The 16,662-nt window shown below is 42.0% G+C and overlaps 1 protein-coding gene across 1 annotated transcript in view; it reads right to left on the reverse strand.

Annotated features, from left to right (window-relative positions):
* The window catches only part of ttll5 (tubulin tyrosine ligase-like family, member 5), a 49,316-nt gene that overhangs the window by 3,542 nt on the left and 29,112 nt on the right, over positions 1–16,662 (reverse strand). The window contains exons 28-30 of the mRNA XM_083998319.1: positions 10,036–10,234; positions 6,238–6,440; positions 2,926–3,008 (exon numbers count right to left, since the gene is read on the reverse strand). Of these exons, the coding sequence (XP_083854445.1) occupies positions 2,926–3,008; positions 6,238–6,440; positions 10,036–10,234 (485 nt within the window). The remainder of the gene's footprint in view (positions 1–2,925; positions 3,009–6,237; positions 6,441–10,035; positions 10,235–16,662) is intronic.

Consider the following 16,662-nt stretch of genomic DNA (forward strand, 5'->3'; position numbering starts at 1 on the left):
GACTCGCTCTAACTCCCTGTCAGAGTCGATCAGGGGAGCTCAGTCATCTCGCTACAAAGGTACACTGGGCAGCCAGAAAGACCTGACGCACGCCTAAGCTCCCACAAAGGCTATGCCCTTTCTAATAACACCCCCCACCCCCTTCCCCAAACACCACACAGAGTCTCTGTGTTACATTCTCAATGCATGGTTAAACTTGCCCTGCTAACTGGTTTTGGTACGTACTGATTTTTTTTTTTTTTTTTTTTTTTTTACTGTTTTTGGTTCTGACATTTTTTGAAAGCCAAGAGTGAGGCATCTCCCCCCCACCCTCTGCGCCCTCAACGACGGAAAAAATGCATTCATGAAATTCAGAAGCTGCTCCCAACGGATCCTATTACAGTAATTGATGAGTTTGTAAGATGTTTGTTAACTTAAGCCAGCCTTCATAGTTTTTTGGGGAGAAGAGAGGAGAATGAAAAGAAATGTTCTGGTTGCAGACACACGCACAGACTTTTTTTTTTTTTTTTTTTTTTTTGCGAGGTAAGGAAGCTGCGTTGTGCACAGCTACTGTATTTTTCCGACAAGCTGGTCTCTGGGTCAGCTCGACTGTGACATTCATACGATGTGATGAATGGTATGATTTGCTAATGCTAATGTATAGTAGGGTCTCTGGAAAATAGCCTTGATCAGACAAACAGATGTGTCCATAAGTGCAAACTGCTTAATATCACTGTTACTGGACTAAGCTCCAGGATGGAAAGAGGTGTGGAAAAACAGGGGCTGGGTGACGAGGCACACATGAGTGCATGCTGCCATCATTTGAAATGCAAAGCCACAACAAGCTTAATAAAGGCTGAGCTACCTTTTCTTCCTCTTGGTGTGATTTCTGGGGCACAACTGGACTGAGCTTTTGGTGGACAGACAGTAATTACCCCTGTATAGGAATTGCCAACAGATGGGAATGCCCAAACTGTTCCCATCACTGGATCTGATTATGTAGTTGTCATGGTTATGGCTCTTTATGCTTAAGCAGTAACCTGACCTTCAATCTAAGACATATGAAGACTATGTGACTTTTTTATATTACGGCACTGGAAAGTTTGTTTATGCCCATTCAGGTCTGGTTGCTTCCACTTGGGGCGACCAGACGTCCATGTTTTTTGGGGACAATCCCTGTTTTTGGTGGCCTGTCCTGGCTGGAAATGTACCTGTTTTTAACTGGAATAAAAACAGAATGGAAAGACGGGAAGTGGAGCAGACATGCAGACGTCTCCAACCAGGGGTTAAATTGGGCCGTAGCGAGTTATTCAGACAGGGAAAGTGAGGAATATCCTGCAAATCTGTTTGTGCTCTCCTTTACTTCCATGCTGCTCATCTCATGCTGTGCAAATGCAGGCAAGTGTGTGTGTAATAGTTACCACAACAGTATGCCTTCACAAAATCATGGATGTTGCTGTGCTTCCATACTGAGATACGGTGGCATAATGAACATCATTAAAGCAGAAGTAAGCGATCCGGTCGTTTTGGCTAACTTCTTGTCAGCCGATGGAGTTAGCAGTCCCCGCCCTCGTCCCTACGTCACCACATTCACGCGCATCCCTTGGCTGCACACACAGAGAGGACCGCCCCTTTATGCTGTTCTCTCTCCTCATTGGATAAAGGTTGCAGGATACAAGGAAAGTTTTCTCCTCGGCTTACAGCGGAGCAGAGTGACTGACAGACCTGTGTTTCAGACCAAACACTCTATGTAAGTGATTGTCGTCGGAAGATAACTATTTAAGACTTATATTAACACAAACATTCCGCTTACTTCTGCTTTAAAGAAGAGGAAGCCTCAGACGAAATACAACAATAGAAACCAACTGACTGTGCAATCAGGATGAAGTGTGAACACCACAGCACAGTTAGTCTGCATTACAATAATCTTTGCCTGAGATAATGTAGGTTAAAATGATCAGCTTTCAGAGTTTTGCTTGATTCCTTTATAACATTACAACTACAGCAGCTATTGGAGATGTTGTGAGGCTTCTGTTACCGTTGTTGGACCAGGACTAAGATGACCGTGTGAGTTTTTGAGAAAAAAAACCCTCGGGTCTGACAGAGTTTAACTACATCATCCAAATCATTCACTGATGTGTTATGAGGATCTGTCACTTATATGAATTATTTGTCTAATTTGAGCCTGAAGTTGATCTGATAGTCTGCTACCATTTTAGCTGCAATAAATAATTTCAAATATGAACCAGGCACTCCTCTAATCAACACTTCTTGTTCTGATCCACCAGTTACAAACTGTTCTTGATGCATTCTTGGTTTTCACAGCACTTCGGTCTAATTATTCCAGGGCAGGGGACTGTTGCTTAACTTAATCCAAGAGGTTAGATGGTGTGAAAGAGGAGGCAATCTGTTTTAAATCACACATTTTTTCTGCGGGATGACACCCACACTAACTTAGCACTAAATAACATCTGTGATTATGCAAAACCAAAATACATGAAACTGGGACTTACCCACTTTATTTTTTATTGGAAGCATTGGATATTTAAGTGATTTAATAACCATCAAACTGGAAATGTCTCCAGATTTTATTTTATAAATCTAGTCGTTTAACTCTGTAGGTGGTAGAGCATAAGTCATTATTTCATAACCAATAAAACCCCAATTGTGCTCTTATTATTTTGACATTGCAGTTATCGTTTACTGTGGGCAAAATGCATTTGCACACATCCTGCACGCCAGGGAGCAAGCAGGAGCTGGGTAAAAATATCCAGTGGTGTTTATCAGTCCTCCATGGGGAATGTCCACTATGCCTGGCTGTAATCACTGACACTGGCATAGAGAGGGCATAATTTCCCCACTGCCAGCGGACTACAGCCAAGTTACAGGCCAAGTTACAGTACGATAATTTACCAAGTGTGTGTAAAACTGCAGCATCAGACCCACCTGTTTTACCGCAGATGGCTTCATAGACCATATGCTGGCCGCTGGACACGGCTCCGCTGGCTGAGCTCTCCGAGGACGTCTGCCTGTTAATCAAACACCGGAGAAGTGTCAGTAGAGATCCCCCCCTTCCGTGTGATAAATCCTAACTGAGAGACCATGCTTATCTCCACAGTCCTGGGCCGGGCTGTTAGGACACCTCACTGTTATAATTATCCAAGTGCACTGTTCTACTTAGAGCTGAACAACCAAACAAACAAAAAAAAAAGAAGATAATCGTTTCTGACAACTTGTGATTGTTTGTGCCCATGTGTGTGCATGATGTCTGATGAGTCATCGAGTCAATTTCAAATAATCTGCGTGTGTGTGCGTAGCCAGTGGAGACTAGTGGGGGTTAAGTGTTTACCGAGTGCCTCTTGTGAACTATTGTGACAAGAAGGGGGCAAATTCCTGCTCCTTGTCCTGGGTGATGTGATTTTCACATTGGCAACAGACAGATTACTGTGGCGATTACTGAGTGTGTGGCAACGGCTACAGACAAATCGGCACATGCACAGTCTTTCCTATAGGAACAGTGAACACAGTGGTGCAGTATACACTTGGTATGTTTAAATCAGAGAACATAGGAGTCTGGAGATCAGACAACTGATTGCATAGCCTTTCACATTATTCAGAGAGCAAATACTGTGCTTTCACAGAGAAAACCATTATAAGAACTGTTGAAGCGTAGAGCAGGAGCAGACACGTCTGTAACCTTATATATTAAATCTGTTAAGCATTTTTTAGGGGGAACAATAAATAAAGCTTAGCTGGCATTAACCTCTCGCCCCATAACAGCAGCTTGCCAAAGGAGCATTAACACAGTAATGAGGGTACACACTGCCTCCTTGTAAGGGGCTGCACAGTTGTTCTTTCATACCATTACACAACCACAAATAGAAGTGGCCCACTTTAAGCGTGGCATACCTCGACAGGAAGTAACCCCTTTCATATTGAAAGAAGAAGGAAAAAAAAAAAATTTGACCTCCGGGTTCTTCACATCACTTTCTTTGTCAACAGTCTCTCACTCCGTCACTCCGAGAGCCGGGCGGCAGCCAGAAACGCTGTAGGTGAGAACTGAATCTGAACTTGCAGTATGTGCGGATGATATATAAGCCCAAAGTTGAAGATTTCACACTGCTCGCAGAGAGCTGGAGTTATTATGTAAACACGGCTGATGTGCAGCTTTACTTTTTGTGCCTTCAGGTAGCCGCTTGTGTCTTAATGTTACTCGGACTGACCAAAGGGGATAAAGTTTAACCATAAACACACTTTTGGCAGCTTCTGTGTGTATACAGTATCCTGTGAAAATAACTACTGTTGTGGCTGATTAATAGGGAGTGAAAGCAGCAGCGAGGCTGACATTAATGGTGCTGCTGTAATTGTCACCCTATTAGTAATGCCACACGACAGCCTGGGTTTCCGTAGTTACAGCTGCGACTAGCCAAACCTTGCAAACAAAATACCAAACAGGCTCATTTATTTGTGTTACAAATTGCTCCTTTCAAAGCCTTCACTGAAGTCATACCACTTTGAGTCCTTGCAGCCCCTCCAGTTGGCAGCTGTGGTATGTTGATAGACCAGAGAGCCCTGCCCTGCTCAGTGTGATACCAACATGAGGCGCAGTCGCTTCAAGCAAGTGGACCGCATGTGAGCCCAGCTTCGAGAACAAAGGCAGCGTCACTCAAAAACGTCGCCAAGCTCCATCAATCTATAAATAAAACAGAATGCTGACTCGTCACTCAGTCGAATCACTGCCTCGAGTCGGCACTTTTTAAACAAAGCCGACCGACTGAATAGGGCTCCGGTAGGATTTTGTCCTGCGGGGCGACAGAAGAAATCATTTGGCCGCCTCAACGAAACTCTTCCCTCTATTTCCTTTGCTAAACAAGACCCAGAACCAAATGTCACTCTGAGAAACAGGGTCAACTTACAACTGTCAGATCATCAGTGGTGTGTTACTCATGGGAGGAACGGGGAGGTAAATCTGTATCAAACAACAGTGTCACAGTTCAACAGCTGGCTGGAGGAAGGTGTTTGGAGGGCTGGATAACCTTGAACTGTGTGAATACACCCAGCACAGTGATTCTATTATAAGTTGGAGGAGCATAGGCCTATGCTGAGATGCATTTCAGATGTGCCTCAATAACAGAGGTATTGAGTTGCCCCTGAAACGAGCCCTGGAAATAAAGGGAAGCAACTTATTATCCCACCATTTTCTGCAAACAATCATCTCCTTTTCTCCTGGACAGCGTTTACTTTTCTGTCATTCTTTCTTTTCCCCTCTCTTTATTCTTTCTTTTCATTGTTTCCATCGGTGCATTTTTTGGTCCCGAAGCTTCCGTTTTTCCCACACTCTCCCCTGTCACACTGGTCGACCACAAGAATGCAGGACAGAGGAGAGTGTGAGGGGGCTCTGGAATTCCTCATGCAGAGGGTAAACACAGCAACTGCCAGGCAGACACACACACACACACACAGGAGCAAACACGGCACCTACCTGGCTGTCCTAACCTCCTCTACAACCCCTACACTGTGCTGCTGCCCTTTTAACTCTTCACTTACCAGGCACAAATTGTCCAGTTGAGGAGGACGACCGAACGTTAAGACATCAGCAGAGCAACCTGCTGCTTTCAACAACATTAAACTTCAACTTCAGGCCTGTGAAGTTGCCGTTAATGGATTACGTGACACAGAGAAAAGAAACTCGCCAGATAGAAGGAAACCGACTTGCTCCATGGGCTTAACTAAAAACACATACATTGTAACAATCATGCCCTGATCACAAAGGTTTGCTGTTGTTGTGTAATTTGGCCAGATGTTGCAGTAATAAAGTCATAAAATAAGTGAGGGAAATAGCTGGCAGTTCTGCCCAGTTTCACTCTTTTCCTTTTATTTTCCCTTCTGTGCTCTTCAGCTTATCTCCAAACCAAACAGGATTTAAACAGCGCTCGGAGCCCAGGCCCTTCCACTGAACCACGTTGTGTTTACGGTTCATGCAGAAATCAGGCCTGTGATGAGGTTGTTTACCGAACAGGCAGATACACCCCGCGGCCAAAAGACTGGGAGCACTCCACTACAGCACATATTCAAACCCTCATTAGCATTAGCCGTGTCCTGTTGAACTCACCGATCCCATGAACCCTCGCTCCTCAAGCAGGGCCCAATCAGCACTACTGCACTGCAACCGCTTAGCGTGCATTAAATTCTATGGTCACTTTATAAAACTTTTAGTTATATTCTATTTACGTAACATGGAATAAAGTCTGGTCTTACTTGATGAGGCGTTTTGTTGCCGTTTTCCTCATCTGTCCCTCTCGAGCGCTGCTGGGTGGCTTTGGGGCGAGAACAGGATAGGTCTGGATGTGGCTGTGGCCGTGGCTGTGATTGGGGCGCACATATAAGCTGGATGGAGGGCAGCTGGATGAGTTTGTGGGAGCCTGAGTGTGTGGAGCACTTGTCTGGTCCGGAAACTGAGCCTAAGAGACGAGAAAGACAAAAGTTGTTCATTGTCAAGAGGAATAGGACATTTTAACAAAGCATTATAAATGACTTTTTATACTCAGTTTAAACTTAGTTAGATCTTTGATTTGACCATATGAGACAGCACTGTTACTGTTACAGTAGTTACACAGTGACTGCACACTGGTTGACCATTTCTTATTATTATCAAACAACTTGAATGCAATAACATATTTGCTGAGACTATGTGATATTCATTATTGGGCATTGGGACATCATATCATTCTCTGACACTGACCAGTAGACAATACTTACTGTTATTAACTCAAAGAACATAAAGGAGAAGAAGTTAGATGCTTGAAGCTTGCCAACAAATAGGACATAAGACCACAGTGGTGCCAGAGTGATATTATATTTACAACATTGATACTAAAGCAACTGTATCCGATCAGGTAGCTGTCATGAGCGGCATTCCACAGGGATCGGTTCTTGGACCATACTCGTTCTAAAACCTAGGGTACTATTGAAATACACTTTGAGAAGCTCCTGTATTGTATTTGCCTCAAATTGTAAACTTACTCCTGACAAACTTCTCCGATTATGTAATCCTAATTAAAAATCAGGTCTCAGATGTAGAAAAAAAAGGTAATGACAGCCAAGATGAAGGAGATATAGTTGCTTTGAATCCAGATGTCCATGACAACATCCGATTCTGAGTGTTTTTAGAAGTGGCTTTAGAAAAGATCTCAAGTTAGATCATAAATATATCAAATCTAGTAAATATGTAACTATGTGGTCATGTCACCTGTGTTCTGTTTAAGACAAATTAAGAATCAAACCCAATTCCAAAAGTGGAATAAGGAAGTGCAATACCATTTGGAACGGGTGAGTCATGGGAAAAAAATGTGGCCTCTTGTCATTAAGGTGAAATATCAAAGTGCTTGACATGAATTAGTGCAGATATTACTGAAATGCCATCCAGTATCAAAACAAGCTCAACATTTTTTGCAGTTGGCTGCAGTGAAAAGCAAATTCTTCACATTATTTATTTGTTTATACAAGATCTCTTCAAAGGCTTGGGAAGGGGGAAAATACCGTTTTCTTTCTGACATAATATTTTAGAGCCACATTTCACTCTGTCCTTGTAGTGCTGGGGAATGCTTTGCATACATTCCTTCCACATATCATGTCTATGCTATTTTCTCTGCAGCTTTATACGGCTATCTAAGAAGCTAATGGTTTTCCAGCTTCACAATGCAGCCGTTCAAAGGGCCGGCAGTGTGACAGGGAATATCTGATGTAACTTGTGTGTTGATAAATGAGAAGCTGAGTTTCCAGGTTGCGAGGCCTATGGCCGCAATTCAGTTTGAGCGGGGCCAGGAAGGGCACCTTTCTTTGCCTGCCAGGTGGCTCAGGGCCAAGGCTGTGGAGGAGCCGCGCAGTCTGCACCCAGTAACTGGAACGTGGACTGGAGCTCCAGAGCAGCCCCCTGTCTCCTTCTCTCACACAGGAGTACATAGACATATATGTACATGAGCACCCACTCTCTGTGAATCACTTCCGTTTGTATCTTCAGTTATTCCAAATACATTCATTCATTTTCCCCACGTAGAAAAACAAGGAAGGTGAGTTCAGGCAGACAAAGAGACCCATGTGGGTGGAGGAAACTGGGATGGATAGCCAGGATTTTAGGGAGGGTGGTTTGATTTGATAGTGAGACACATACAGAGTCAGCCTTCCTATGACCTCAGAGGGTTGAACAAGTGGATGACTCTGTCTCAGCACTGTGCGCAATGTGTTGTGTACACATACGGACCTTAATGCCGCAAACTGTTTCAAATGGTAGGAAGTGTTGCTGTCTCCATATGCTTATAAGACATGTCAGCAACAAGAGCAACCAACCATCCATCCATCCATCCATCCATGCCCCTCCAACCAACGCTTTCTAGTTACAACTGGAGGACCTTGTGGCGTTCCCAGGCCAGATGAGATATGCAGTCTCTTCAGTGTGTTCTGGGTCGACCCCCGGGCTTTCTACCAGTTGGATTTGCCTGGGAAATCTCAAATGGGTGGCGTCCAGGAGGTTTTCTTATCAGGCGCCTGAAGCACCTCCACTGGCTCCTTTCAGTGTGGAGGAGTAGCGGCGCTAACCCTCGCTCCCTCCAGCTGTCTGAGCCCCCTACCCTACCTACAAGGGTGAGATGGGGTAAGGAGGGAGCCGTTCAAACCATGAGACAAAATGAGAAGGGGAATGGAATCGAGAGAGGCAAAGGATTACTTTCATGAAGTGGCTTGCGTAAGGCTCCTGGACCAAGCCAAGAGAAATATCACCTCAATTGCATTAATTAAGGGTCAACCAAGATGATGAAAAAACAGTGACGTGAGAGTAACTGCATTACTCAGGACCGAGCGGAAAAAAGCGGGTGCATCCAATCATTCCACCCTGTAAACTGTCCCATGGTGCTCCCCCTGTCTCCATTTCTCTCCATCCATAGATTGCCTGTACAAAATCCCTTGGAAAATGAATAAATACACTCTTCCTGTTCAGATCCTCTTTCAAAGCAACTGCACAGAAAGACGGAGGGCCTATCTTTTTTCTCTAAACATTAAAATTACGCTGTGCGAAATGACCGAGACCTCTCTACCTTTCTAATCTCCTTCTAAAAACAGCCAAATCACATCTGTCACGGCTAGTCAGCCATGGCTAAAAGGTTTTTTGTCGCTACATTACTACTGCTGAGAAAGTCATCTCCCAAAATTTTATTTGTGCTGTACTGGGACCACAAATGGAGCTCAAATCTGATACAAGCTGTAACAGTAAGACTTGAAACTCATGATGGACTCTGTGCCTCACTAATGCCCAAATGGGCAACATTCCTTCATTACGCACCTTCCAATATACAAACCTAACCAAGTCACTCAGCCACACACTGTAATCTTGGGGCGAGAAGTCATGTTTGACTCTCCAGGAATGAGCTTCTGTTGAGAAAGACGTTGCCGCTGAACACCATTTTGTTAAGTGGTCTGGAAAGAGATTCTCAGAATAGCTTTGTAAATGCTAACATGAAAGCTTTCCCTTTTATGTGGGAGTATTTTGCACTATTCTGGACAGCATTGTGCTTAGGTAAGGGGATATTTTGTACAGACACAAATATGAGGGTTTTCCTGAGTTATAACTCAATAGTTCTTGTACACGTCGCTCAGTTTTCATGCGGTGCTGATTTTAAATGAAGACAAAAACAAAAGAAGCTGAACAACATATTTTCACTTAATACCTCATACTTCTAATCTAGGAAAACATTAAAAAAAAGTCTGAACATTTTATAGGAAGCAACTTTGAGGAATGTTAAATAGTGTCAACAAAAAGTTGCAGCGACCTGGTGTGACAGCTTCTAAACACTCTGGACAATAGCGAGGAGGGAACCATTTTTACACCAAGGATCTGGGTTAAAGTCCATGTGATTCAAAGTAACAACTCATCTACACTGTAGACAAAAAGTAAAAGTTAACCTCTTCCAGTTCTCTTTACCTTGTAGAGTGGACACTTTCCTTTACAAATGATAAATGTGATCTTTAAAGCATCATATTCACCATGAAATAATTTGTATATACCTGGTGTCTGCAATGGCTCTGGTCCAGGAATTGTCTGGACTGGAGTTTCTGCTGTTGCAGTTGTTGGATAGCAAACTGAAGCTGGTAGCTTCCTTGGGTGGGCTGGTAGCGCTGCTGGGGGTTCACCCCTGTCACCAAGCTGTAGGCATTCTGCAGCTGCCCATCCCAAAGACCCTCCTCTTCCTTCAGTGGCCTGTGACTTGAAGAGCAGAAATGAAGAGAAGTCAGTGAAAAAGTAAGAGATACAAATCAACAAACAAACTCTCTCTGCTGGAAAATGATAATACCATATGTGTATTGTAAGAGTTTTGAAGAAGATCCCGAAGAAAAAGACATTGTAAATATATGTATTCACTGTCTTAGGAGCTACATGAGAGGGTTGATACCACTTTCATGGCAATACTATTCATTTAAAGCTGTGTAAAGATACAATATGACCTATGGCTCTGAAGTATATGACACAGAACCTAGACAATGGCAGGAGGGACTGGGAAGAGTATAATGTGACAAAACAGGACTACAGCATAAACTGACATATAGGGGTGTTAACACAATGATGATTTTTTTTTTGATTTTTTTTTTTAATGGGAACAGTACTGGACATTGACATGTAAGTATGTGGGATTATAGCCAAGTGGCTAATTTCCATCCCCAGGCAGGTTGATGTTAGACATAAAAAACAATGACGATAAAAAGTACAAGAGGCAGGACTAGGACAATAAAACACCTTGACATTTTACATGAAACATATATGAACGACATACATAAACCACCAGTTAACTGACCAAAGTGGGTAAGGGGACCAAAAGATTACTGAGAAGTTATAAAGTGCTACAGTGCTAGTTAAAGTGCTATGTGCTAAAGTGCTGTTTGCTAAAGTGACGAGTGCATAAGTGCAAGATTGAATTTAATTTGATTGCACGATGCCCCAATAAAGTGCAGGATCGACTTAAATTGCACTATCCCATAGCACACGATTGCACATGCAGATGTGTGTCCAATATTGCACAAAGTTTGTATACATAAATGTATTATGTACACACCATTGTATGAAATTGAGATATGTATACACAATACAGAAAAGGAAGGAAAAAAGATGTCATTATAATCCAATAATGTCATTATTGGATAAGTGATAAGATTTAAGCTTGTGCTCCTCACCGGGCTTTTCCTTAAATCTGTGCCCTCAAATGAAGCTATACCTGTCTGAAAGCTCTTAGCTAATAATTACCTGGAGTAGTGTTAGTGCAAGCTTCACTGATTCAGTCGGGAGCCACAATAGCACAGTGTTTGCTTCCTTCTTGTCCTTGTGACTTATTTAACTATTCAGCTAAGGCAGAGTTGTGCTATCAGCTCATTAACTCCTGCGTTTCCCTCCACGTGTTGAGTTGCAACAACCACCAGTGAAACATAAAAAAGATGAGACAGCTCACAGCAGCCCGGCCGGGGCCCACAGAAGCCTCAAGTCAAAGTGTGCAAATCAGAGTCAAAGTAGAGGGCAAGCCTGTGGCAAACACAGGCTGAACTAAAAACCTTTCCTCTTTGCCTCAGTGCACCCCGAGCTTCACGTTCCATTCACATCACAAAGCCACAAACTGGAAAGCAAACCTTTTGACGAGCTCCACGAGTTTGTAACTGGATTATCTGTCATTAGAACTAAGCCTGTTTCAGCCTTTTTTTTTCTCTTTTTGGCCCCTGCTAAACCAATGAGGTGACCAGCCTCTCTTCAGACACGCTTAAATTGAGTCTATGTGGAGTCTGGTGTGCTGCTGTGTATGTACCACCTCAGCCAAAAATAATGCCATAAAGAGCACTACTGGGAGATGCGAGGTAAAATATGAAAAAAAAAAAAAAAAGAGGGCAAGAGATACATGTACAGTTGGAGAAATGGGATCCCTCGGGGGTCTTAATGACAAAAAGGTTCTTGGAAATTCCTCCCATTACATGCAATAACATTTGTCCATTGGTCTAGGGTAAAGGAAAACACTCCAGACTAAAAAATCACAATAGCTGCAATATTTTTAGAAACCCAACTATGATAAGCTCTAAAATTAGAATTCAATTAGTCTTGAACAACAATTCACAGTGTGGGATAATAATCTTGTGTCGCTCCAGTGAAAAAAATATTCCTCTCCTGTGTGGCCGAACAAAGACACAAGGGATCTTAAAGTCATGTGAACATGCTATCCGCCCATGCATTTCTCAGTTCACATAATGGCACATATATTGCAAAAACAACTGGTGTGACCACAGGCCAATTCAGTTTTTTCAGCTCCTGGAAACAAAGGCTTGTCTGTGAACCTCGCAAGGCCAGAGATTCTACAATGCCAGGAGACAAAACAAGAACTCGTTCTTTGTTTACAGCAGTCATTTCCTTTAACTTGGCTGCAGTTTGCGCACCGGACCACTGGGACCTTCACTGCTACCATTTTATTAGCATGTGGTCTAAATCGGACTATTTCTAAGGTCAAGAGCATATGCTTTCCTTGAGTATGTCGCAATGTCGCTTTAAGACCCAAAGGAGAGATCTCTTCAGACAGGGCTTGTCAACACAACAGCATGCAAAAAAATACTACAGATCACCATGATTTAAAAGCAGGAGGAACCAGAACCAGTCCAAAACAGTAACCAATGAAATAGGGAAAAATAAAAGGAGAGCATTTTTACATCTGAGTTTCTCATCACTAGTACAGCACATGTGTGGAGCTCCAACTATCTGGGACTTCCCTCCCCGCCGGACCTCTGCTCGTGGGAGTCAGCTTACTCCCTGCTGTGCTCACCATCCTTTAATATGCTGATATAACTTACTGTAGAACAACACAGCAGTGCAAGTTGAGCACATGTGCGGCATCAATCTAACTCAGTGTGAATGTGGGAAAATGGACGGTATGAGTTGAGATGACATCAGGCCAGAGTATCTCACAGCCCTGCCTGCGCAGTGTAAACACCAGCCGCCTCAGGAGTGTGAGGGTATTTCCAACCATTAATCAGTGTTTGTTTACCATGTTTTATTCCAAAAATGACACCGAGTAGGGTCATCCTTAAAATACGAAATAGACTATTTTCTGGGGATTTGTTGTGGGAGTAGCATAAACAGGGATGACGATGCTTTGGTCATTTTAGTGGTGAAACAAGCAGGTCTGTTCCAGAAAGCAGGTTTACTGAGTTATCTGGATAATCTGACCAAGGAAAACCTGGAAAATAATGATAATAATCACACCAGTTTTGGGATTTGCTCTCAGGAGATCCAGGGACAACCTTAATTAGAAAACTGAAAAGCAAAGGTACCCAACAGAGGTCACTTCAACTGAAACTTGAAAACCATCTAACTTATGATGTATTTGAACTAAAACTAGGTCAAAACCTATTTCCTGGACCACATATGGTCAATGTGCCAAATTGAGGATGTAGTTGAGAACTGTTTGAGCGTATTTGCCTGACATATTCTGCCACGTTCTGCCCGGTTTCAGCCCTTTATCAGTTTGTTTTTCTCTTATTCTGTGATGACAAATACAAGGTTTAAATACCTCTGAATTCCTATTAATGATGCTCCCATTTAATGTTTTGCTGTTTCTGTTGTCACGCTATGGTACAACTTCCAAACAGAGACTGAAACACAGATTGCATGTCAACTTTCTAAATCATTTCTGAGTGGCTGCTGTTTCATACAGTGTAACTAACACAGTGCACAGCATCTGTCTGGGTATCAAACTGCTGCCCCATCTCTCTTTTAAAGTTGCCAAGGTTTGTCCAAAAGCTCATTTGATTTGTTGCCCGCTGTTGTTTTTTTTTTGAAAAAGTCTTAAGCTGGCAACACTGCCGGCTGTAAATGCCCCCCAAATGGAAAGTGTTTGTGCCAATTTATTTTGAAAGAGAAACGGCCACTGGGGGAAAGCCAACTGGGTCATGGACATTTGCGATTATGCAGTCCAGCCAAAAACAAAATTATAGAGTCAGAGGAGGAGGTAATATTCAGAGAAAAATGTCATATATTCATATGCATACTGCATATATATTGCATAGATTATGAAGTCGTGATAGTGATGTAGAAAAAAAACAAAATTATTGATTAAAATCATTATTTGAAAAAATGTGGGGGGTTTTTCCTATGTTTTTGTTGAGGAATGACATTCCTTCACTTGGCAAGGTTGGCTCGGCCTCATCACACATACAGTGTTTGTCGTGTCCTGTGCCTGTAGTGGTTGACCTAATCAGATTATACTTTTCAATCAGATTTAGCAACAAGGAAATAGCCAACTCGTGATTTTAGCCCATAACAGCATATTATCATCCGGATTGTGACGAGACATTGCGGTGAATTGCGCCAGTTCAGAAGAAAACAACAAATTAGTCAAAGATAGAAAGATATATATAGAGAAAATAATGACTTTCTGAAATTAAAAAGTAGAAAAAACTGACCAAACTCCTGACTGAAATGCTGTTTAATAATAGCATTCACTTTACTATGATTAATGACAAGTGTACTTTAATTTATTATTTTGATAAATGGCAATTGAGTTCACTGAATTTTATAATAAAGAAAAGCAGCACATTGTCCATTTGAGAATCAGGAACCTGAGAAATTGTACAATTTTCTTTTGTTATTTTTGCTTGATTACATGGTCAACTGACAAATCGATTTATTATTTAACCATGACATGGTGATTATGAACTATATTTTATGACATCTCTGATTTGGATATGACTGTATTTCCCCACTCAGAGTGTAACTGCATGAATACTTCATCTCAAATATGTCTGTCCATGCATATGTCTAAAAGTGATTGGAGGTTGGATTCCACATACTGCTTGGTCCTGAAAAGCTTTTGGAAATGACCAACCACTCCACTAGCTGAGATCCTCCTTATGGTTCAGTATGTTACGTATAAAAGGCCTTATACACAAACTCTAGGCACTCCTACAAGGTGTGTGTATCCATTCAATAACCTAAATCCATTCACTTGAATTTCACTTGCTCTTACCTTAAAGGTTCTCCTTCATCCTATTACCACAGCTGGCTCCAATCAATGTGAATAAAATCTCTTCTTTTAAAATTCAAAGGCAGAAAGACATCAAACCAATTTTGTGGGACTTTGTCCCCCCCATCAAAGAAGTCTTAAATTTTCACCAGAGTTTTTCTGATTAGTTCGGTTGTTGGTTCAGCAAATGGGCTGTCATAAAATCCTTTGGAATGGTATGTCCTTACAAAATTGAACCAAGTTAAACAGCAATCTGATAAAGTATTGAATAGAACTAAAAATACCCTGCATAAGCCGGGTTGTGGTATTTCTCAATTCACTGTGTTGGAGTGAACGTAACACTGTGGGGACAGACTAGTTTGTTCTCATTTACAGATATAACAGATATAACAAGAAGGACACACAGCTCAAAACAAATTAATCAGTTTTCAACCACAAATACCTGCGAACTGCTGCAAACCTGGAGCCTCATCTCCAACTCAAACTGAACCAACTTACATACCAACACACCAAAATATTACTTATTTAAAAGTTCCATTAAAAAAAAAGAAAAATTAAAATTGCCAACTTATTAAAATAATGGGACAACATGTCTGTCTGAGACTTCGAAAAGTCTACAAACACAACATGGTGCTTTTGAGGTCTGGACTGTCGTTTGAATGTCTGACTCTGTTGCTCACATTAATTCACAACTACACTATATGGAAATCATCATAAATGTACCAGGAGGTCCAACACCGGAAATGATCCCAGAGTTAACTGTGGGTGTATGAGAACGTGCCGTATGGTTCAAAGCCCCCCTGGTTGTCAGCACACTGGGGCGAGGGAGCAGCTCTCAGAGTGCTGATGCAGCATACCTGGTAGATCCTGGCAGCAGCACTTCAAAGAGCCGTACTACTCTTTGAAACCCATCATACTTCACCCCTGTGGTTGCTTAAAGAGCCAGTGTGCTTAACAGTTTCAGTATGTTTGGCACACACTGTCAGCCCAAGTGTGTGGGGGGGGACTCAGGAAATTCTGTGTTATAAGAAACAGCGCCGAGGCGAAATCAAGGCAATTTATCCTAATATCTTATTAAAGACATTTCACTGCAGTAAAAGGTGAACGCCAAACCAAGGCCCTGGGAGCACCGAGGTACAAGAGAGCTTTTTGTATTACAAGCCAGTGACAAATGGGAAGATAAAGGGAACTATGTCTTTTTTGGAGAGATTTAAAATAAGCTTTCTTACAAAAGCCACAGTATATTTCTCCTTTGAATTATTAACATGAAATATAAAAAAAAAGCTGAAACGTGAAGCTGAACTCAAATTTATTTTCTGATGAATGGAGTGCCAAAGCAATAAATGCAAAAGCAGAAATATTTAAAGGGAATGACAAAATTCTGAGAAGAAATGTACAATCCATCAAAACACTGGAGCTACCTGAAACAAGAGATCAGAAGGTGATTTCTGTTTTTTCAGGATCATATAGAAAGGTTAACCGAGGCAATCCATATAATTATGAATTCTATTAAACCTCTCTTTCTTGGTTTGTGGAAATAAAAACATTTTAAAAAAGGGAAAAGGCCAGACATTCCTGGAATTCTCTGACAGCTCGATACACAAGAAAGGGCTGGACTGGAAAAACAGAGTCCAAGATCAGGGCCAAG

This window comes from Trachurus trachurus (genome assembly GCF_905171665.1).
Source record: "Trachurus trachurus genome assembly, chromosome: 22".
Lineage (NCBI taxonomy): Eukaryota > Metazoa > Chordata > Actinopteri > Carangiformes > Carangidae > Trachurus > Trachurus trachurus.